Here is a 23936-nt window from a genome sequence, read left to right on the forward strand (position 1 = left end):
GAGGGTCAGATTGAAAATGAGGGGCTGATGATGAAAAGTAGCTGCTCTTAGCTAACTCGGGTGCACGCATCATATTTCACTGTCTGAAATGTATGTTTTTAATTGCACGTGGTCCCTTTAAATAACCTGCCAGTACTACAGGTTGACCTTAATGTTAATGTTCTTGGAATGGAGAATGTTCAACCTGTACTAGTGAATAGAGAATGTTCAACCTGTACTAAATCAAATCAAATGTATTTATATAGCCCTTCGTACATCAGCTGATATCTCAAAGTGCTGTACAGAAACCCAGCCTAAAACCCCAAACAGCAAGCTATGCAGGTGTAGAAGCACGGTGGCTAGGAAAAACTCCCTAGAAGGGCCAAAACCTAGGAAGAAACCTAGAGAGGAACCAGGCTATGTGGGGTGGCCAGTCCTCTTCTGGCTATGCCGGGTGGAGATTATAACAGAACATGGCCAAGATGTTCAAATGTTCATAAATGACCAGCATGGTCGAATAACAATAAGGCAGAACAGTTGAAACTGGAGCAGCAGCATGGCCAGGTGGACTGGGGACAGCAAGGAGTCATCATGTCAGGTAGTCCTGGGGCATGGTCCTAGGGCTCAGGTCCTCTGAGAGAGAGAAAGAAAGAGAGAAGGGGAGAATTAGAGAACGCACACTTAGATTCACACAGGACACCGAATAGGACAGGAGAAGTACTCCAGATATAACAAACTGACCCTAACCCCCCGACACAAACTACTGCAGCATAAATACTGGAGGCTGAAAATGTTCAAGCTGTACTAGGGAATAGAGAATGTTAAGGCTGTACTAGGGAATAGAGAATGTTCAAGCTGTACTAGGGAATAGAGAATGTTCAAGCTGTACTAGGGAATAGAGAATGTTCGAGCTCTACTAGGGAATAGAAAATGTTCAAGCTGTACTAGGGAATAGAGAATGTTCAAGCTGTACTAGGGAATAGAGAATGTTCAAGCTCTACTAGGGAATAGAAAATGTTCAAGCTGTACTAGGGAATAGAGAATGTTCAAGCTGTACTAGGGAATAGAGAATGTTCAAGCTGTACTAGGGAATAGAGAATGTTCAAGCTGTACTAGGGAATAGAGAATGTTAAGGCTGTACTAGGGAATAGAGAATGTTCAAGCTGTACTAGGGAATAGAGAATGTTCAAGCTGTACTAGGGAATAGAGAATGTTCGAGCTCTACTAGGGAATAGAAAATGTTCAAGCTGTACTAGGGAATAGAGAATGTTCAAGCTGTACTAGGGAATAGAGAATGTTCAAGCTCTACTAGGGAATAGAAAATGTTCAAGCTGTACTAGGGAATAGAGAATGTTCAAGCTCTACTAGGGAATAGAGAATGTTCAAGCTCTACTAGGGAATAGAGAATGTTCAAGCTCTACTGGGGAATAGAGAATGTTCAACCTGTACTGGGGAATAGAGAATAGTGGCGAAAGTCAATCTCTTGAGAAAGTACTTTCTCTCTTTCTGTATCTCTCTCTCCACCTTAATAACCGTCTGCCGCGACGCCACCGATACCACGGCAACCGTTGTCTAGGAAACAGAGTCTCAGCTCTGTTGTGGTCTGTGTGTGTTTTTGGGGGAACTAATCAGGGTGCTGACTTGTTTGTTTGTGTCTGTCTTGCTCTAGATTCTGGGAAGTGAGGCCATGGGTAGTACTGAAGAAACTGGCTGGGGGAGGGGGGACTTTGGGCTGTTCTGTCCCTTTCTGGTACCCTCATACAGAGAAAGCAGGGTGTCGTGTGTGTGTGTGTGACGCCGTTTCCCTGTGATGTGAGCCGCCGTGTTCGGGGAAAAGGCAGGCAGGTTGTTTTTGTTTTGAAGTGAAGGAACGGGAAAGTGAGTGAGTTTGATCAAGTGTTATTGCCGATAGTGAACGTAAACACACGCTTATGGTCGTTCAGATTTCGGCGGCACAAATGTCACAACATATTTCTATATAGTCACATATACAGTTTTCGGTCTCTCACAGACATTCGTATAGTGAGTCACTGCTTCACATGCTGACACACACTGGCACGCACATCTGTGTGTGAGTGAGTGCTCAGACGAAGGCATGGGCTCTTGGTCTTACTGACGATCTCCCGCTTGGAGTCATGCTGTTTCTGGAAAACGCGAAAAGAAGAACGTCACCCCTCCTTGTGAAGTCTTGTTTTGCGAAAGAGATGTTGAGGACATCTGCTTGAGTGACTGACTGGAAATCACCTTCCCCTACCCCCACACGCGTCAGTCAGCCCCCTCAAACTTTATTAGTGGACGATCAAGAAGAAGAAAAACTGCCTTGAGCCCTGTTTATCGTCCGTTAACGTTCCAATGCCTCGGTTCCGTTTGTTTTAACATCTGCTTTAGAGCCTGTGTCTTTGGTTAAAACACGTGGATGACAGGATGACGTCATGCCTGTCTGACATGGCTTCAAGGGCTTTAGAGGTGAAACCCTGTTAATGGTTTTGTATTGACTCAGGTTTACTCTCACTCAGACGCGCACACACCGCTTCTGTTCTGCAGGAAACTACTACTGATGCCCTCTGCCCTCCTCAAGGCATCCACACACACACACACACACACACACACACACTGACAGTTGTTACAGGCACAGGTGCGATGGCAGTTAGATAAAACAGCTCTTGCTGTTTCCATCTCCTCTACCTGCGTAAACCAGCAGGCTGCCAAAATACCACACTAGACTTTCAGCCTTGTCCATGTACGAGAATGTAAATATCAGACCATTTCACCACGTCTGTCAGTAAAAGTAATGTTAGAGGATCCAGAGAGGGAGAGCGGGGTGTTGTGCATGGCTTTCCTCTTGAGTGTACTCTGCGACTTGGACCGACTTTTCAGAAACCACACATGTTCAGCTTCACTAAATCCACGTTCTCCAACAGAATGGGGGATAGGAACATATTTCAGCCCTCTCTCTCTCTCTCTCGCTCCGGTTCTCTCAGCCTGCGTTGTCTACCCTTATTCTTGGGATGTGACAGTAAAAAGGTGAGAGGTTGTCCGTTTTAGAAGGCCAAACAGCTAGACCTAAAGAGACAGAGCAGCAGTACTATAGTTAGTGTGGAGGAAGAGTTGCCTCTGTTCTCTACTAACCATAAATAGCTGCTGTAGGATGTTCTCTGTGTGTGTTTGACCATATCGGTGCTCTCCCGGTTTGTGTAGGCGGTAGTGTGTGTGGGAAATGTTTGGCTGCGTTGGTGACGAACTAGCCTGCATCACACACACACACACACACACAAACACACGCTGTGGGAGCCTGGCAACGGGACGGACGCAGGCAGGCTGTGTGTTCCCGGCGGTGTGTGTGTGTGTGTTTCCTTAAACTCAATCCCTTTTTGGGGCCAGGTATGTAATGGACCAGTGTGGAGAGAAACCCACAGGCCTTTCTCCTCCCTCATCTCTCGAACTCACCAGACACGCCGGAACCTTCTTTCTCTCTCTCTCGCTTTCTTATCAAATCGATCACTTATCTCTCGGCCTGTCCGGAACTAGTGTCTGTAGGTCGTCATCTTTACGTCATCCTTTATCTCTCTCCTGCGCTCTCTCTGTCTCTCTCACTCGCTGTCTCTGTGTGTGTTCGTAGTCTGTTATCTATGTTTAACTGAGCCCTTCTATGTCGCTTGTCTGGCTCTGGACCAAACCACTATGAGGCTGGCAGGGGAGTTCTCTGTTTGTCTCATTACTGGAGTCAGAGGGGGGTGATTTGGTGGCTGACCGAATTTTTTTTATTTAGCTTTGTAGTGGGTTATCATAGTATACTTCTATTTTTAGTTTTATTTCCATATACACTGAATATGTGCAGTGAAATGTGTTGTTTTACAGGGTCAGCCATAGTAGTACACTACTATTCAAAGCTGAGTACACCGAATGTACCAAACATTAAGAGTATATTGTCTTTCACCCTCCTCCTCCTTCCTTTTACCCTCCAGAACAGCCTCAATTCATCAGTCAACAATGTGTTGACTCCAATGTTTCCCACAGTTGTCAAGTTGGCTGGATGTCCTTTGGGTGGTGGACCATTCTTGATACACACAGGAAACTGTTGAGAGTGAAAAACCCAGCAGCGTTGCAGTTCTTGACATAAACCGGTGCGCCTGGCACCTACTACTATACCCCGTTCGAAGGCACTGATATCTTTTGTCTTGCCCATTCACCCTCTGAATGGCACACATACACAAGCCATGTCCCCACGCTTAAAAATCCTTCTTTAACCTGTCTCCTCCCATTCATCGGGGCGACAGGGTAGCCTAGTGGTTAGAGAGTTGGACTAGTAACCGGAAGGTTGCAAGTTCAAACCCCCGAGCTGTCGTTCTGCCCCTGAACAGGCAGTTAACCCACGGCCATCATTGAAAATATGAATTTGTTCTTAACTGACTTGCCTAGTTAAATAAAGGTAAAATAAAATAAAAAAATCTACACTGATTTGAAGTGGATTTAACAAGTGACATCAATGAGTGATCATAGACTGACCAGGTGAATCCAGGTGAAGTCTGAGAGAAAGAGCAGATGTTCATAATGTTTTGTTTACTCTGTGTATATTAGAGATGTGAGTCTTGAGTAATGTTTTGGTAGTTATGGTTAGGAACGGTTAGCATGATGATGGCATGGCCCTAGCCTCTCTCTATCAGAGTGATAGCCAGGTATGTGATGCCGTAACCGTGGTGACGGAGGTGTTGACTGGAACCGGTCTTTAACGTCTGTCGTCATGAGAGTTTCACTGTTACCCAGGTGACATACAGGGGCTACCGTGGGAATTCACACATTCGAACATTCGTTATGTTGCACAACATTCTTAGTTGCAATGTTAATTCTGCTGGTGAGATTCTGCGGCCTGTGTGGTAACTTCATTGTAGTTCGTAGGAATTCCCCTTTTACCCAATTGGGGAAATCGGCAACACCACAAGAGAACGCAGCATCTAAAAGTGACAATAAGCCCCACTGTAATTTTATCATGGTAAGGTGGTCTGGCGATTCCTGTGTTAACCATAAACCCCCGTGCCTATCTACATGTTTCACCATAACACCGGTTCACTAACCACCGATGACGGTACCTGAGAAATTCCCTGAGACGTCACGCTGTCACTAGCAACACCCCCGGTCACCTGACCGTAAGTGGCGTCCCAGTGGGAGGGGGAAGGGGGTGAAGTGTTAAGTTTGGGGTAAGCCCTTTCCACCGACCACTGGGCGTGGTGCTGACCCCGGGTGCAGAGTATCGTCACACACAGACACAGCGTACTGACAGATATAATCAGTTGTCTGTCTCTATATAACCTGAGAAAGCTCGTCTTAGCTTCCTAATATTATCCGAAGTTTGTTTCTCACCCATCCCCAGTGTTCAGTTCCCCATGCTGCACGTTTGTTAGTTTCGTTTTTCTCTCTTCCCCTCATCGGTCTCTCTGTGCCTCTACCCTCTCCTCTTCGCCCCCTTTCCCTCCCTCCCTCTTGTTGCTGCGCTACAGTTTCACGTGTGATAGTTGACTTAACGTGCCGACCTCTTCCTGTGAGAGGCTACTGTTGTTTATGTAGCAACAGCCCTTGTGCCTCTAACACAGTTATTCTCACCATTGTGTGTGTCTGTGAGCCCCCTCTCGCTTTGTGTTGTCGGTCCCCTGCTGATTCACCCTTTCCCCTCCTGCCCTCCCTGGGTTTCCACACACCCCCCCGTGTCGACTAGGGAGTCGAAGCAGGGGAGAAGAGCGGAGGGGTGATGTCTCCATGTTCTTAGTAACCGTGGGAGAGAGCGAGCCAGAGAGAGGAGGTTAGACAGTCGTACTAATATCTAAAGTCCCTGTCTGTCTCCTGACTCTGACTGATAAATGCCAGTGTTGGACAGGTCTGGTTTCTCAGATCCGTTGTCGTTCTGGAGAAGTCTACCGACGCTGTCTGATGTAATAATATGAGTACAGCTATTGGGTCATTCCACCTCCATAAAGCACCAGAAAGAGGATTTCAACACCCACCATCTCAGATTGTTCTGAAATAGTTTCTGTATGTAGAAACCGATACGATAAGCATTCCGGAAACATGATTTCTTTATTTTTATCATTAGATTTCTGAGAAATTATGCTAATTGATTGCACCCAAGTTGGCTATTTTAATTTATTCATATAATAATCAATAAATATAGTACCTAACATCCATTTCAGACCAGAATAGGAAACTATATTTATTGGAAAGGAGCATCAAGATCACCGTGCACTTTCACCACCCTGTGAAGTTCATCAGAAGTGATTTAATCTGTAGCCTAATAAACTGCGTGGTTCCCCGAGTCGTCAGTCGTAGTGGTTATATGATTATATATCAACATTTGCACATAAAAAGGCGTTTCTGCCACCATTTCTCGCTTAATATTTTTACCGACAAAAAGATCCCACGGCGTCGAGCGCACACGTAATCTGTCGGATATTTATACAATTGTACTGAAACGCAACAGCTGTGTTTTCATCACAGCTGTTGTGATTTATTTTTATACGGTATGATATTAATATGTACCATGGTAATACCTAATATGCATAAAAACGGTGGATGGAAACATGCTTAGTGTTAGAAAAAAGTTTGATCCATATCGCATATTAGGTACTATAATTATTGAATATTAATTTAAACGTATACATTACAATGGCCAATTTGGTTCAAATCAATTAGCTTCATTTCTCAGATCAAATTGTATTTCAACAAAAGTAAGTTTCCGGAACGCTTATCTCATCTGTTTCTAACAACAAAGGATTTCAGAAGAATCTGAGATGGCTTTCTGAAATGACATGGAACAGCCCTATTGTCTGATACATACAGCTATTGGCTAATTGGGATTGTGTGTGAACAGATGTTGTTGCGATCTTGATATTCAATCTGACTCTTTCTTCTGATTGGTCCAGGGCTGAAGAGATCCCAGAGATGATTGGCTGTAGAAGCTGAGACTTGACGAGACAGCGGATCTTGAATTAGGTGCTATTCTGAAAGGTAACTGTGTGTGTGTTGCTTGTGTATACAGTGCATTCGGAAAGTATTCCGACCCTTTGACTTTTTCCACATTTTGTGACGTTAGACTTATTCTAAAATGGATTCAATTAAATGTTTTCCTTTTGCAAATGTATTAAAAGTTTTAAAAAATACCTTATTTACATAAGTATTCAGACCCTTTTATGAGACTCGAAATTGGGCTCAGGTGCATCCTGTTTACATTGATGATCCTTGAGATGTTTCTACAACTTGATTGGAGTCCACCTGTCAAAAGAATTGTCCATAGAACTGCGAGACTGTGTTGAGGCACAGATCTGAGTAAAGGTACCAAATCATTTCTGCAGCATTGATGGTCCCCAAGAACACCGTGGCCTCCATCATTCTTAAATGGAAGAAGTTTGGAACCCCCAAAACTCTTCCTTGAGCTGCCCGCCCGGCCAAACAAAGTAATCTGGGGAGAAGGGTTTTGGTCAGGGAGTTGACCAAGAACCCGATGGTCATTCTGACAGAGCTCCAGAGTTCCTCGGTGGAGATGGGAGAACCTTCCAAAAGGACAACCATCTGTTCAGCACTCCACCAGTCAGGCCTTTATGGTAGAGGTGAAAGACGGAAGCCACACCTCAGTAAAAGGCACATGACAGCCTGCTTGGAGTTTGCCAAAAGGTACCTAAAGGACTCTGGCCATGAGAAACAAGATTCTATGGTCTGATGAAACCAAGATTGAACTCTTTGGCCTGAATGCCAAGTGTCACGTCTGGAGGAAACCTGTTACCATCCCTACGGTGAAACAAGTTGGTGGCATCATGCTGTGGGGATGTTTTTCAGCGGCAGGGACTGTGAGATTGAGGGAAAGATGAATGGAGAAAAGTATAGAGAGATCGTTGATGAAAACCTGCTCCAGAGCAAGGTTCACCTTACAACAGGACAACGACCCTAAGCATACAGCCAAGACAACGCAGGAGTGGCTTCGGGACAAGTCTCTGAATGTCCTTGAGTGGCCCAGCCAGAGCCCGGACTTGAACCCGATCGACGATGTCTGTAGAGACCTGAAAATAACTGTGCAGCAACGCTCCCCGTCCAACCAGACAGAGCTTGAGGATCTGCAGAGAAAAATAGAAAACTCCCCAAATCCAGGTGTGCCAAGCGTCATACCCAAAAATACTTGAGGCTTTGATCGCTGCCAAAAGTGCTTCAACAAAGTACTGAGTAAAGAGTCTGAGTACTTATGTAAATGTGATATTTCAGTTTTTTTTTTATACATTTGCAAACTTTAAAAAACAAAAACATTTTTTGCTTTGTCATTATGGATTAGTGTGTGTAGATTGAGGGGGAAAAAACAATGTAATCCATATTAGAATAAGAATGTAATGCAACAAAATGTCAAGTCTTTTAGAATGAGCTGTGTGTGTGTGTCTTTCTATGTGTCTGTGGGAATGTGTAAACCAGTCTGAGCTGTGTGTGATCTCCTAGTCTCTCTTTACATGGCATTAGTGTGTGTGTGTGTCTGTCTAGGGTGTCGTTATCCCACTCACACACGCGTACACACAGATGAGTAGAGGGGGAGTGTCAGCGTGGCTCGGTGTTGTCTTTATTTCCGTCTCCCTGGAAGCTAAAAACGGAGCGCCTGAAATATCTTCCCCCTAGGCTTTTAATAGCGAGGCGGAGGGAGGGAGGGATAAGGGAGGGATGAGGCGGAGGGAGGGATGAGGGGGAGGGAGGCCCCACACGCCAGCAGAGCTAATTTAGGAACCAACGCTGACTAGAGTGGAGCTTTCTGCTGGCTCATCGTCACACTGTGTGTCTGTCACGGGTGTGTGTCTGTCAAGGGTGTGTGCTCGTCTCCATTTTTAACAGGAATCTCCTTCCGTCTTCTGTAACTCTGTGTTGGACAACATGGGCCTTTTCTAGCTGAGTCTTCTCTGTTTCTTAGTGGTTGTGATCCTGTGTGTCAGCATCACTTTTTCTGGGTGATGTGACTTTTTGCATGTGTGTCACCGTGTGTGTCACCGTGTGTGTCACCGTGTGTGTCACCGTGTGTGTCACCGTGTGTGTCACCGTGTGTGTCACCGTGTGTGTGTCACCGTGTGTGTCACCGTGTGTGTCACCGTGTGTGTCACCGTGTGTGTCACCGTGTGTGTCACCGTGTGTGTCACCGTGTGTGTCACCGTGTGTGTCACCGTGTGTGTCACCGTGTGTGTCACCGTGTGTGTCACTGTGTGTGTGTGTGTGTGTGTATATATATATATACCAGGCTATTTTCTGTGTTCTCCAACTTTCTTTGTTTGCCTCTCTGCCACGTGTGGGAAGGTGTGTGGGCGTGAGATATATAGGCAGCACAGCCCCTCCCTCCTTCCTTGAAGAGCACTTTTATTTTCCACCCATCTCTTCTTGGTCTTCTATCCTTCCTTCCTGTTCAGACCCTCTGTTGTGTCTTCCCCCTGTCCCTCTCCATCATGCCTGTTCTAATAATGGGATTAAAACCTATGGTTAGTCTGTGTGGGTCTCTACCCCCTGTAGGGATTACAGTAACCTCAGGGCTCCCCTGTCATAGGTCCACCAACTCCCCCAGAACCATCTGTGCTCGGTTAATAATCCTTCAGTCAGCTACAGCAGAGCTACCGTGGCCCCCTAGGGGACACAGTGCAGCACTACCAGAGTGTACTAGCTAATTATACTGACACGCAGACAATCTGGTTAGACTGTAATACCTAGACCTACTGTCTGTGTAATAGTTGTTAAACTATTGAAGTTGACACATTTCTGTAGATAAACAGTTAGAGCTGTACAATGTCTGCTGCCTCCCTCCAACTCAACACACTGTATTTCAGTCACTGAGACGTTTGTAAGCTCTCTCCTCTCCAACTGTTCCATATCTAGACTTTCTACTTCCTCTGTCCTGTCTCCTCAGTCTCAACCCCTCCTCTCTGTCTGCAGTGAGTTCTGCTCTAGAGCTGAGCTATATAATGGAAAACCTACTGGCAATTATTGACTTGCACCTCTCTCCCCTTCTCTCCCTCCATGTTCTCTCTGTCTCCTCTCTCCCTCTTATTCTCCCCTATACCTCTGTATTTCTCTCCTCGTTCCCTTTCTAGCCTAACAGGCTGTATAGTATTGGTGTTGAAGGCAGGTGTGTAGTCTTCCCTTGGTCTTTGGTGTGTGGCCTTCTCTGTGCTGCAGTGGAGGGCTTCACAGACACAGCTACTGTGGTGAGTAGAAAGCGTGCACTTGCATTTTTGGGCAATCCACAAATGCTATAGGATTATAGTTTGTTGACTGTGTGCCTGTGTGTTTGTGCATGTGTGAGAAAAAGAGGGGAGTGTATGTGAGAAATTGCATGTTAAGGAAATTCCTCCGCAGAGGGCACACGTTGTGTACATGCTGAGTGTGCATCTCTCCAGTGTGTGTGTGTGTGTGTGTGTGTGTGTGTGTGTGTGTTCCATATATTGAGCCCCGCCCTCTTCCTCCTCCAGGCTGGATGCATCACGCAGTAGAGCAGTTTGGTGGGCGTGGCACACGGGACTCCTTCCCTCTGGACGGACTCAGCCGGGTACCATGGACTCCCGTGGGTAACCGCGCCACCTGGGCGCAACCTGCCAGGTATGTTAGGTTTCCACGGCAACCAACAAGCCTCACACACACACACACCTACTGGTCAATTAATTACACCTACACTAACTGACTTAGACCTCAAGTGAGAGAGTTTGAAGCTAAGACCACACGTTCAGTGTTAATGGTTATTTTAGGTTAAGGTGTATATTTCTCTCAGGTTAACAGGTCTCACAGTATTTAGTCCTGGTCTGACTCGTATTCTTGTTCTCTCTACCAGGTTTTCGCCAGGTGTCAATCAACACCAGCTCCTCCCCCATCTAGCGCCAAGTCACATGGGCGGACTGAACCATCCCAGTAAATTCTTCAATAATGGGTGAGTCCGGCATGTGTTCCATTGGGCTAGCTGTCGTCTCCGCCTTGTCTTTCCTTGTCACTACACTCATAACTCCAGGGTTTAGTCACTGTAATCTGACTCTCTCTCTGTCTCTCTCTCTGTTCCCAACAGGCCCATCCAGGTTCGTGGTGGGGAAAAGCTGGAGCTGTCCCAGGCCATGTTACCTAGCCTCCAGAGAGGGGACCAGCAACGCCCCCCTCCTCCCCCCCACCGGGCGTGGGAGCAGTTGGGTCAGCTGTATGACTCCCACCCCCCTCATTCACTTGTACCCCTACCCGGCGACCATGCCCCCCGTCTGCACAGCGGTGGATACAGCACTAGGCCTCCTACCCACCTGCCTTCCAGACCCAATCAGCTACTGAAGGTGAGAGAAGGGGCCAGTGATATCATCCGACAGGACGAGTGTAGATAAACGAGTGGCCTATCAGTGAGTGACGATTAAAGGTGGATGTCTTGTTAGGAGATGTAATGCTGACTTTTCCTCACTCTCTCCTCCTCTCTCTCTCCTATCTGTCAGTATGAGGGTCCTCAGGAGCACCATGTTCCCAGGGGTCCAACATCACTGGGTGATGATATGTGGTCTCAAGTACAGCAGCAGCAGAGGGGTTACCCAGGGAAAATGCTGGGGGGGCAGCTGAAGAGGCCGGCCCCCCCTCTCGGGGAGCACTCGGTCATCCAGCACACCCCGCCCCCCTCCCTTCACCCCTCCTCTCGCCCCAATGAGGACTGCCCCAGTCCGAGTAAGAGGAAGAGGAGTTCTGAGCAGGTACTTTTACTTTACACATACAGGATAAAGAAATCCAAGTCTATACTCTCTCATATGTAGCATCAGGTGATTGCATAGAATTATTTGTGACCTTTTGATATCTCAACTTAGTTTGTTGTTGTAATTTGACCATGTTGTTTTGATGGGACCTGCTGTAGTATTTACATTGTTACTCTACTCCTCTCCAGATTCCTCACCCCGGCATCCAGAGGTTCTCTGGCCCAGGAGGACAGCAGCATCCCCCGGCCCACCTCCCCCCTCCCCCATCCAAACCTGCCTTCTGGAACCCCATACACAAGGGGAACGCCCCCTGGGCCCAGCCCGAACGCAGGAACGGGCCTCCAGAGTTCCAGATCAGACCTGTAAGAACACAACCACATCGTCAAGAGAATTCACTGTTCTTATCAGGTGTTCTTATCAGGTGTTCTTATCAGGTGTGCTTATCAGGTGTTCTTATCAGGTGTTCTTATCAGGTGTTCTTATCAGGTGTTCTTATCAGGTGTGCTTATCAGGTGTGCTTATCAGGTGTGCTTATCAGGTGTTCTTATCAGGTGTTCTTATCAGGTGTGCTTATCAGGTGTGCTTATCAGGTGTGCTTATCAGGTGTGCTTATCAGGTGTGCTTATCAGGTGTTCTTATCAGGTGATTATTATCAGGTGTGCTTATCATAGTATTTGTTGTTGGTGGAACTTGGTTTGTTGCGTTTGACATAAAGTAACATGTCAGTTTATGAGATGCAGGTCAGGTGGTCAAATAGTTTGTCTATGGTCTCCTAGCCCACAAGTTCTTACCTCATCGTGTCGCTCTCTTTCTCTCTGGTAACAGGACTCAGCCAAGTCGGGTCTGGGCGGCTACACCTACAAACCTCCCCCTCCCTCCGCCCCTTCGCCAATCTCCCCAACCCGCATCTCCTCCCCGGGAGACTACCCCCAGGGGCGCGGAGCCCCCCCCCCACCCCACAAGCCCCAGTTCCCACCACAGGCCCTCAATCAACCCCCCCACAATAACCACCCCCAGTACCCCAAACAACCAGCTCTAGCCCTGCCTCTCATGGGGATGGAGCCCCGGGGAGGTCCTCCTACCACCCAGAGAGGCCCTACCACTGGGGGCAGAGGAATCCACAACCATCCCCCTTCTCATCCTCCTCACCACCAAGCTCTAGCAAGGGGGGACAGTAGAGGAGACCGGGACAGTAGGGAGCCCACCAAACCCTCACCAGCAAACCACACCGGCGTGCCTTACAACCCCCACCCTCACTTCCAGCCCCACGCGGGGCTGGGGCACACGGCCCCCCGCCCCCCTGCCCCTGCCTGCAGCACCGCAGTACCTCCGCAGCACAACCCCACCACCCCACACCATGAGGCGTGGAGGCCCCAGGGCCAGGGGAGGCCACAAAGCAACCACCCCCTGGTGAGTCCTGGTTTCCCAGCAGAGCTAATGTTGCACCCAGCCTCCATTTGTTAATGCCTGATCTCCGCCTTTTTCACACGGATTATTTTAAAAATCCCGAATCGACGCCCGGCGGGCTGACTGGGCACTTCACGTAGACCCGAAGAGTCCGTGAACAACTCCTATTTTACCTACTCATTGTCATTTAGTGGAGGGTTCTGTTTGGAATTGATTGGACTTAGTTAATGGGCTTAGTTAATGGACTTAGTTAATGGGCTTAGTTAATGGGCTTAGTTAATGGGCTTAGTTAATGTGCTTAGTTAATGTGCTTAGTTAATGTGCTTAGTTAATGGGCTTAGTTAATGGGCTTAGTTAATGGGCTTAGTTAATGGGCTTAGTTTATGGACTTACAGGAAAGTACAGGAAATATAAAGCATATCCATTTTGTTTGCATTGTAGTGAATCGGGTTGGCGTCCCAAATGGGCCCTATCAAAAGTAGTGCACTGTGTAGGGAATAGGGTGCCATTTGGGAAGCGACCCGTGTCTGTTTGTATTGCGCAGTATCTTCAGTGTACTAACCTAGCATGTGTCTCTCCATACAGGAGTCAGGTCTCTACAGGGTAGGGCCGGTATCTCAGGGGCAGCATCAGAACCAGGTCGGGGAGACCCGGGGTCCTGCACCCCTCCAGCATCATCAGCACCCCCGCCCCCACGTCAGCCCCCCTCTGGCCTCCCCCATAACTCCTACCAGGACGCCAGTCATCACCCCCACCTTCACCCCCCATCCCCCCTGCTCACAGTCACATAACAACCGCTACAGTAGTAGTATTGCTGGACCTGCACTCTCCACTGTGACCACAGCGCCCCCTGCTATGTGTTCAGCTAACAACACCCCCAGCAGCAGGAGAGGCAGGGAGACTATGGGAATGCTCCACCAGACCTCAGTTCCATCTCAGCTGGAGAGGGACCCAGAGAGGGGGCCCATCCACCCCATGCTACACCCAGGGTATCAGGGAGCCCGCGTGGGCACTGCCAGCCACCCTCACCCCCAGCGGGCACCACCCAGGCCCCAGCAGCAGCCTAGCCACCACCACCACCACCAGTCTGTCCAGGGGAAGGGTTACTACGGACGGCCTGAGCCTGATCGCACTCCTTCCTCTTCGTCATCATCCTCAGGACACCAGAGGGCAGGGGAAAGTGTTATCACCAGCAGAGGGTCTCAACCCAACCCCCTCCCGCAGACGACGGTCACTAGCTCGCCCCGTGACCGCACCATGACCGCCCCCCAACCCCACACGGTCAACTCTGCCCCTCAGCCAGGCTCCAATCCCTCTTACTCCAGACTCTGTGCCCAGTCTATACCCCAGCCCCCCCAGGCTACCACCACCTCAGCCCAGGGGTATCTTAACTCTCGACCCCAGCCACCACCACCCTCAGCCCCCCAGTCCATGGAGGAGGCCCTGGATAAACTGGATGCTGAGCTGCAGGGTCATATGCAGGCCGAGGAGAGGAGAATGGACTGGGAGAGAGAGCAGGAGGAGAGGAAGAGGAGGGATTGGGAGAGAGAGCAGGAGGAGAGGAAGAGGAGGGAGTGGGAGAGGGCAGAAGAGGAGAAGAAGAGAAATAAGGAATGGGAAAAAGAGCAGGAGGAAAGGAAGAGGAGGGACTGGGAGAGAGAGAGGGAGGAAGAGGAGAGGAAGAAAAGGAGAGAGTGGGCGAGAGAGGATGAGGAGAGGAAGAGGAGGATGGAGAGGAAGGAGGAGATGAGCAGGAGCAGTAAGGGGAGAGAGGAGTCCGCCATCGAGAGTCTGGAGAGACTCCTGTCAGGCAGCACTTCTTCTGCCCCACCTCCTCCTCGCCTGTCCACTGTCTCCACCTCCTCCTCCTTTGTCCTACCTCCACCCCCACCACCCCCCAGCCAGTCCTCCTCCTCGCCCCCCTACCCCTGGCTGAGCCGGGCCGGGGCACCCCCTTGTCCCCCAGGCCAGGCACCACCGTCTCCCGCCCCCCTGGAGAGGTCGCAGCCGCCCCCTCTCACCCCCCAGACGGAGTATGCCAGGGAGAAGCAGAAGCAGAGGCAGAGGGAGAAATGGAGTGGGAGTCATCAGTCATCATCTCACAGTAGTAACATTACCTCAGGGAACAACGCCCGGTCCTCGTCGGGGCCCTCCTACCCTAACAACCCCTCTGCTGTTACCTCTTACCCCAACCACCCCTTAAATAACACCACCATGCGAGGCACCCCCCGTCCACCCAAAGACACTCTCCAACCCAAGGAGAAAGCTAGTCGGCCGGCCAGAGGAGGAGTGATGGGGGCTACGGGTCCCCTCCACAGCTCCATCAGCATCACCCTCCGAGAGCCCCCCAAACTCTTCCAGGCTTTCCCCAGGGACAGCCTTTCGTCCGCTACCAACCCCTCCAGAACCGCCAGCAGCACCTCCAGCACAGGGGGTCTCCTCCACAAGCGCATGCCCAGCGGAGGCCTAGGCAGCCTGGGTAGCAGCGCCAGCAGCAGCAGCAGCGGAGACTCGGACAGTGCCCAGTTTGAGGAGGAACCATCGGAGCTCTCTACGTTACTCCCGGACGGTCTGGCCAACATCATGGCCATGCTGGATGAGTCCATCAAGAAAGAGGAGGAATCTTTCTATAGCAGCGACCGAAACGTAGCTAGAGAAAACAACACCTTCTCTGATACCGTGCCACCGGACAAGAGCTACCTGTGCGCCCCGGACCTCATTCCGGCGCCCAAGCAGCAACCGCAGGACGACTTTGTTGGGGCGAACCTCCACGCCAGCCCCCCCGTGCTGAGCCGACAGGGCTCCCTGGCCTCCCCCTGCAGTCGGACCTCCTCCCTCAACGAGGAAGAGGAGGAGGGTTGTCCCACCCCGAAACCCGCTCCGGAGCTCCACAAGCCAGCCGTCCCTCTCAACCCCAACCCCCAGTCAGGAACTAACTACAGCCACAGCGACCTGGCTAAACTCTACGGTCTCCCGGAGCCCGCGAAGAGCGAGTGCGACGACGAAGATGAGGAAGAGGAGTCGGAGACCCCGTCCAGTTCCCCTCCCCCGCCCCAGAGGCCTCATCTCCACCAGACGGGGGTGAGCAGCACCTTCAAGTCCCCGGCCGCCCTGGAGAACCAGAAGTACACCTACAGAGGAGGGCCATTTGGCCGCCCACCCCCCTCCGCTCTGGGGGGACTGAAGTACTCCTCCTCCCTCTCTCTAGGTCCCGACATCCAACAGCAGCAGAATAGCACCTCCCCCACCTCCGATTCCACCAATCACCCGGGCTTTACACCGCCCCGAAAGTCCCGCCCACACTCACCCTCCAACTGGGAGGCCAAGAGACAGGTCAATATCAAGATGGAGGCGCCTGATATCTGGAGAGATGGGAGGGAGGCCACGGAGAAGAGGATCCATTCCTTAAAGTCACATTTGAATCCCTCCACACAATCCATCAAGATGGAGCCGAAAGAAGAGATGAAGCTCACTACCATCTCTGAGTCTTCTCTAGCCGAGCTGGGACAGAGCTGTGAGGTCTCCCTGACCCGGCACTCCAATTCCCTCCCCAGCAACAACACCTCAGACAGGACCAAGACTGAGCTGAAACACGAGGACAGGCACCACAAGCCTGAGAGAGAGTGGGAACGAGACAGAGAGAAGGACAGAGAGACTGAGAAGAAGAGGAAACACGGCAGCAGCAGGAAACACCAGGACAGGAAAGAGAGGAAGAAAAAGCACAGAGAGAAACGAGAGGAGATGTCCTCCTCCCATTCCAGTTCCAAACGGCACAAGGAGGGCAAAGTTCACAAGGAGAAGAAGGAGCACCTGCGGATCCTTGGGAACCTGGACCTCCAGAGCAAGGAGATCCGGGAGAAGGACCGCGACCACGTTCACGCTGACATTGAGAGAGACCGGAAGAGGAGGAAACAGGCTGGTTCCACTAGCGGAGACGAACCCTCAGAATGGGTGTCCCATAGTAGAAGTGAAAAAAGTTCTGGTGTCATGTCCTCTTCTCAGGGCAGTGAGGTTGGATCGACACTGCAGGGTTCGGCTGCTGACTTCATGAAGCTGAAGGCCCTGTCGGACGGGCCGCCCAAGGAGCTGAAGGCCCTGTCGGACGGGCCGCCCAAGGAGCTGAAGGCCCTGTCGGACGGGCCGCCCAAGGAGCTGAAGATCAGGCTGATCAAGGTGGAGAGTGGAGACAGAGAGACGTTCATCGCCTCGGAGGTGGAGGAGAAGGGGACACCGCTGGAGGAGATCAACATAAACAACACAGCCGCAGAGGTCATACGGGCCTGCAAGTGAGTATGGAGGAGGAGAGGGGGATGGAGGGGTGAACAAGGCAGGAGTGTTGTGGGAGAGAGTGTGGGGCGGTTTTACCAACTGGAAGTAAAGGATGGTCCATTCTAGTAAATACATTTCTAAAAAGACAGCTTTTATGCTCTAGTTTGTGACTGTTTTATCTATAAAAAAAGAATAATTGAACTCTTCTCTCAGGGGTGCGAGGGTGAAGGGGAAGTTCAGAGAGTCCTACCTGCTCCCTGCATTCTCTGTCAAGCCCCTGTTTACTACAGAGCCCATCCCACGGGAGAAACTCAACCCTCCCACACCAAGCATCTATGTAAGTCCCTGTCGTTCACCATAACCCCACCACACATCTCACATATCTATCTTTCTCTGCACCCAGTCTCCCATGATATTATTACACTCTGTCTCTTTCTCTAATAATGTGTAGCGTGAAATTAAAATCATTTTCTAAGCCTGTAATTGTATTTATTATGGATCCTCGTTAGCTGCTGCCAGTTACTCTTCCTGGGGTCCAGCAAAATTTAGGCAGTTATGTGTATATATATATATATATTAAACATGACATTTTGGGCCTCCTGAGTGGCGCAGCTGTCTAAGGCACTGCATCTCAGTGCTGAAGGTGTCACTACAGACACTGGTTTGATCACGGGCTGTATCTCAACCGGCCGTGATCGGGAGTCCCATAGGGTGGCACACAATTGGCCCAGCTTCGTCCAGGTTAGGGGAGGGTTTGGCCTGGGTAGGCCGTCATTGTAAATACGAATGTGTTCCTAACTGACTTGCCTAGTTAACTAAAGGTTAAATAATTTAAAAAACAAATCACAACAGATTTCACAACACATTGTGTGCCGTCAGGCCCCTACTCTACTATCACATATCTACAACACAAAATCCAGGTGTACCTGTGTGTATAGTGCGTATGTTATTGTGTAGGTATGCATGTGTCTATGTTTGTGTTGCTTCAGTCTCCCCAGTTGCATCAGGTTTATTATTGTTTTTATCTGATTCTACTGTTTGCATCAGTTACCTGATGTGGAATAGAGTTCAATGTAGTCATGGCTATATGCAGTACTGTGCATCTCCCATAGTCTGTTCTGGACTTGAGGACTGTGAAGAGACCTCTGGTGGCATGTCTTGTGGGGTATACATGGGTGTCCGAGCTGTGTGCCAGTAGACAGCTCAATGCATTCAACATGTCAATATCTGACAAATACAAGTAGTGAAGTCAATCCCTCCTCCACTTTGAGCCAGTACTGTACTGCCTGTACTACTGTACTGCCCTCTGTTGGTAGAAAACGGCACCTGATGTGAATTATTATAATTGTACTAACTGTTCTATCCTCCCACCTCTCTATAGCTGGAGAGTAAGAGAGATGCCTTATCCCCAGTACTACTGCAGTTCTGTACAGACCCCAAGAACCCTGTTACTGTCATCAGAGGACTGGCCGGATCCCTACGACTCAGTGAGTTTAAAACACATCCCGCCACACACACACTTCACGTCGTTATCAATCATTTATTCAACACTATCTACCACAGTAACCACACAAATCATTCATTCAAACTGCACTAACTACCTACAAATAGTAATCATGCCACACCATTTCATCCCACACTGTCAACTGTGTTTATTTTCAGCAAACTTGACATGTGTAAATATTTGTATGAACATAAGATTCAACAACTGAGACAAACTGAACCAGTTCCACAGACATGTGGCTAACAGAAATGGAATGTGTCCCAGAACAAAGGGGGGGTCAAAATCAAAATTAACTGTCAGTGCCTGGTGTGGCCACCAGCTGCATTAAGTCTCTCCTCCTCATGGACTGCACCAGATTTGCCCGTTCTTGCTGTGAGATGTTACCCCACTCTTCCACCAAGGCACCTGCAAGTTCCCGGGCATTTCTGAGGGGAATGGCCCTAGACCTCACCCACCGATCCAACAGGTCCCAGATGTGCTCAATGGGATTGAGATCTGGGCTCTTTGGTGGCCATGGCAGAACACTGACATTCATGTCTTGCAGGAAATCATGCACAGAACAAGCAGTATGGCTGGTGGCATTGTCATGCTGGAGGGTCATGTCAGGATGAGCCTGCAGGAAGGGTACCACATGAGGGAGGAGGATGTCTTCCCTGTAACGCACAGAGTTGAGATTGTCTGCAATCACAACAAGCTCAGTCCCATGATGCTGTGACACACCACCCCAGACCATGACGGACCCTCCACCTCCAAATCGATCCCGCTCCAGAGTACAGGCCTTGGTGTAACGCTCATTCCTTCGACGTTAAATGCGAATCTGACCATCACCCATCATGAGACAAATACGCAACTCGTCAGTGAAGAGCACTTTTTGCCAGTCCTGTCTGGTCCAGCGACGGTGGGTTTGTGCCCGCAGGCGCCGTTGTCGCCGGTGATGTCTGGTGAGGACCTGTTTTACAACAGGCCTACAAGCCCTCAGTCCAGCCTCTCTCAACCTATTTTGTGCTCTCCTGGTGTAACTCTGGCAGTTGCCATCCTATACCTGTCCCGCAGGTGTGATGTTTGGTTGTTCCGATCCTGTGCAGGTGTTGTAACACGTGGTCTGCCACTGCGAGGACGATCAGCTGTCCGTCCTGCCTCCCTGTAGCGTCTCACAGTACGAACATTGACATTTATTGCCCTGGCCAAATCTGCAGTCCTCATGCCTCCTTGCAGCATGGCTAAGGCACGTTCACGCAGATGAGCAGGGACCCTGGGCATCTTTCTTTTGGTGTTTCTCAGAGTCAGTACAAAGGCCTCTTTGGTGTCCTAAGTTTTCATAACTGTGACCTTAATTGCCCATCGTCTGTAAGCTGTTAGTGTCTTAATGACCATTCCACAGGTGCATGTTCATTAATTGTTATTGGTTCATTGAACAGGCATGGGAAACCGTGTTTAAACCCTTTAAAATGGTCTGTGAAGTTAATTTGTAAAAATCCAAATAACTTTGAAAGACCGTGTGCTGAAAAAGGGACGTTTCTTTTGTTGCTGAGTTTATGTTAAACCACTGTTTCTCTCTCTCCTCAGACCTGGGTCTATTCTCCACTAAGTCTCTGGTGGATGCTAACTCTGAGCATGCTGTGGAGGTGAGGACCCAGGTACAGCAGCCTGCTGATGAGAACTGGGACCCCAGCGGCACGGGGCAGACCTGGCCCTGCGAGAGCAGCCGCTCACACACCACCATCGCCAAGTACGCCCAGTACCAGGCCTCCAGCTTCCAGGAGAGCCTCCAGGTATGGATGGATGCAATGATACACACACACACACACACACCATGTGTACACACACACACACCTCTTATATTTCACTTACCTCTACCTTCTTCTTTTGTGTCTTCAGGAGGAGAAGGGGAGTGATGAAGATGATGATAACGAAGATGAGGAAGACAAAGAGAAGAGTAAGGAGACTAGCTCTGAGACGTCTAACAAAGACCCCACAAGCAAAGACGCTACCAGTACTGAGCTGAAACCAGTAGGGAAGATCATCAAGTTTGGCACCAACATTGATCTGTCAGACCCCAAGAGGTAAGCTGGAGATAGGGATGCATTTTATTACCACATAGAACATGTGGGACTTTTCCCATTTGTTCCAGAACTTTTGTCTGAGGTTTTGCTGACCCCTACTGGTCAGGTTCCAGTACTGCATCTTTATTACATAAGCCACGTCCATTGCTAAGCAAGGCCATATTGTGCAAAATTACGATAGTACATAAGATCCTTAGTGATGATAGCATTGATGCTACTACTGCCACTCAGACTGGGTTCTGTTGGCCAGTTTAAAAAATACAATAACCCTGTTCTCCCTCTCTCTCCCAGGTGGAAGGCCCAGCTGCAGGAGCTCCAGAAGCTACCAGCCTTCATGCGCGTGGCGTCCAGCGGCAACATGCTGAGCCACGTAGGACACACCATCCTGGGCATGAACACTGTCCAGCTCTACATGAAGGTCCCCGGGAGCCGCACGCCTGGCCACCAGGAGAACAACAACTTCTGCTCTGTCAACATCAACATCGGGCCTGGAGACTGCGAGTGGTTCTCCGTGCATGAAAACTACTGGCCGGCCATCAACGACTTCTGTGAAAAGTAAGTAGTGTGGCCATTGGTTGATACACTAGCGTGACTTACTGAATGTGTTGATGATGAGGAACAATAATCCATTCCTGATTTGAGACTGTTTGATGTAGGGAAAGAAATCTGTCCAATTCGCCCTTCCGGGTAACTAGAGCTCGGCTCGTGAGTCCTTTGACTGTAAAATAGTACAAGTGTCTCATCTACTCAAGTGTACCATTCTCCCAATGTATCACCCACTACCTCAGAGGATCTAACCCCAGTACCCCCCCTCCTTCAGGCATGGAGTAGACTACCTGACCGGTTCCTGGTGGCCTGTTCTGGAGGACCTGTACCGATCCAACATCCCTGTGTACCGCTTCATTCAGAGACCAGGAGACCTGGTGTGGATCAACGCAGGGACCGTCCACTGGGTCCAGGCTGTGGGCTGGTGCAACAACATAGCATGGAACGTGGGACCACTCAACTGTACGTTAACTCCCTGATAAAGGGAACTACATTATTCTTGCTACAGATGCAAATGTTTGACTCCGCCCAGCTACTGAAACGCATTGCCTTAAAGCCATTGCTTGTCGTGGTCAGTCATTTTGACTTGAGAGTTTTGAGGTTAATGACCGTAGTCCAAATCCACACCAACCAAACGCATAAGTAGGGGAAGATCCGTTGAAGAAACATACAAGGTCACTAACAATTCGACTGTTGAAGAGCTTTCAGAGCGTCAGGCACTAATGTCAGCGTTGTTCCTCTCTGCAGCCTACCAGTACCAGTTGGCCCTGGAGAGGTTTGAGTGGAACGACGTGAAGAAGGTCAAGTCCATCGTCCCCATGATCCACGTGTCCTGGAACGTGGCCCGCACCGTGAAGGTCACCGACCCCGACACATACAAGATGATCAAGTGAGTGCAGGCTGATGGGTCCTCTATTTAAGCAGTAAGGCCAGAGAAAGAGTGGTACGTGGCCAATATACCACGGCTACGGGCTGTTATGTACGACGCAACGCGGAGTGCCTGGATACAGCCCTTAGCCGTGGTATATTGGCCATATACCACAAACCCCCAAGGTGCTTTAGTGCTATTGTAACTGGTTACCAACATAATTAGAACAGTAAAAAGTAATTTTCTGTCACACCCGTGGTATACCATTCAGGGCTCGAACCTCATCCTCTCTCCCTCCCTCCCTCCCTCAGACACTGCCTGCTGCAGTCCATCAAGCACATCCAGGTTCTGCGAGACCAGCTGGTGACCGCAGGGAAGAAGATCTCCTACCAGAGCCGGGTGAAGGATGAGCCAGCCTACTACTGCAACGAGTGTGACGTGAGTAATACATCTACCCAGCTCTCTCGATACAAACCCTCAACCCCCCCCCCCCCTTCCCCCCTCCGTCCCCCGTCTGCCAGCACCAAACCGCCTTCTAACTGAACACAAACACTTACCTTACAATCAGAGAGCCCGTCTCTCTTCTGAAAACCGCATTACTTCAACCCGCTGTCTTCCCTCATGATAGCTTCAGCACGCTTTCAATTCATCCCCATGCATTACAATACGAGCCCTGTCGCACAGCCCAGTGATCCCTGCCTGTATACTGACTGGGTGTGTGTATATATTCTGTCCACCAGGTGGAGGTGTTTGACCTGCTGTTTGTGACGTCTGAGAGCGGCAGCAGGAAGACCTACGTGGTCCACTGTGAGGACTGTGCCCGCCAGAGGAACCCCAGCCTCTCCAACAACGTAGTGGTGTTGGAGCAGTACCGCATGGAGGAGCTAATGAGTACCTACGACACATTCAACCTGGTGAGGAGACAAATCTTTTTCTTATGAGAGACACGCATATTTTTTATTTAACCTTTATTTAACTAGGCAAGTCGGTTAAGAACAAATTCTTATTTACAATGACAGCCTACCAAAAGGCAAAAATAAATACAATATAAATATAGGACAAAACACAAGAGACACAACATAAAGAGAGACCTAAGACGACAACACAGCATGGTGGCAACACAACATGACAACAATATGGTAGCCGCACAAAACACAGTACAAACATTATTGGGCACAGACAACAGCACAACAGGCAAGAAGGGAGAGCAATACATCACACATAGCAGACACAACTGTCAGTAAGAGTGTCCATGATTGAGTCTTTAAATGAAGAGATTGAGATTAAAACTGTCCAGTTTGAGTGTTTATTGCAGCTCGTTCCAGTCGCTAGCTGCAGCAAACTGAAAAGAGGAGCGACCCAGTGATGTGTGTGCTTTGGGGACCTTTAACAGAATGTGACTGGCAGAATGGGTCTTGTGTGTGGAGGATGTGAGCTGCAGTAGGTATCTCCGATAGGGGGCAGTGAGGCCTCAGAAGGTTTTATAAATAAGCATCAACCAGTGGGTCTTGCGTTAGGTATACAGATGACCAGTTTACAGAGGAGTATAGAGTGCAGTGATGTGTCCTATAAGGAGCATTGCTGGCAAATCTGAT

General features: G+C 49.5%; 1 protein-coding gene across 3 annotated transcripts in view; it reads left to right on the plus strand.

The window, feature by feature from the left end:
• Window positions 1-23936, plus strand: part of LOC118368854 (lysine-specific demethylase 6B-like) — a 253417-nt gene that overhangs the window by 227470 nt on the left and 2011 nt on the right. For all 3 annotated transcript variants that reach the window (XM_052497276.1, XM_052497277.1, XM_035753295.2), the window contains 18 exons: window positions 6891-6975; window positions 10068-10181; window positions 10446-10572; window positions 10802-10897; window positions 11030-11282; window positions 11436-11684; window positions 11873-12046; window positions 12510-13094; window positions 13677-17377; window positions 17574-17697; window positions 18742-18847; window positions 20431-20636; window positions 20743-20927; window positions 21219-21482; window positions 21748-21935; window positions 22221-22362; window positions 22653-22779; window positions 23082-23255. In XM_052497276.1, coding sequence (XP_052353236.1) covers window positions 10451-10572; window positions 10802-10897; window positions 11030-11282; window positions 11436-11684; window positions 11873-12046; window positions 12510-13094; window positions 13677-17377; window positions 17574-17697; window positions 18742-18847; window positions 20431-20636; window positions 20743-20927; window positions 21219-21482; window positions 21748-21935; window positions 22221-22362; window positions 22653-22779; window positions 23082-23255 — 6696 coding nt within the window. In that variant the 5' untranslated portion in view covers window positions 6891-6975; window positions 10068-10181; window positions 10446-10450. The remainder of the gene's footprint in view (window positions 1-6890; window positions 6976-10067; window positions 10182-10445; window positions 10573-10801; window positions 10898-11029; window positions 11283-11435; window positions 11685-11872; window positions 12047-12509; window positions 13095-13676; window positions 17378-17573; window positions 17698-18741; window positions 18848-20430; window positions 20637-20742; window positions 20928-21218; window positions 21483-21747; window positions 21936-22220; window positions 22363-22652; window positions 22780-23081; window positions 23256-23936) is intronic.

Source organism: Oncorhynchus keta, chromosome 35, assembly GCF_023373465.1.
Source record: "Oncorhynchus keta strain PuntledgeMale-10-30-2019 chromosome 35, Oket_V2, whole genome shotgun sequence".
Classification (NCBI taxonomy): domain Eukaryota; kingdom Metazoa; phylum Chordata; class Actinopteri; order Salmoniformes; family Salmonidae; genus Oncorhynchus; species Oncorhynchus keta.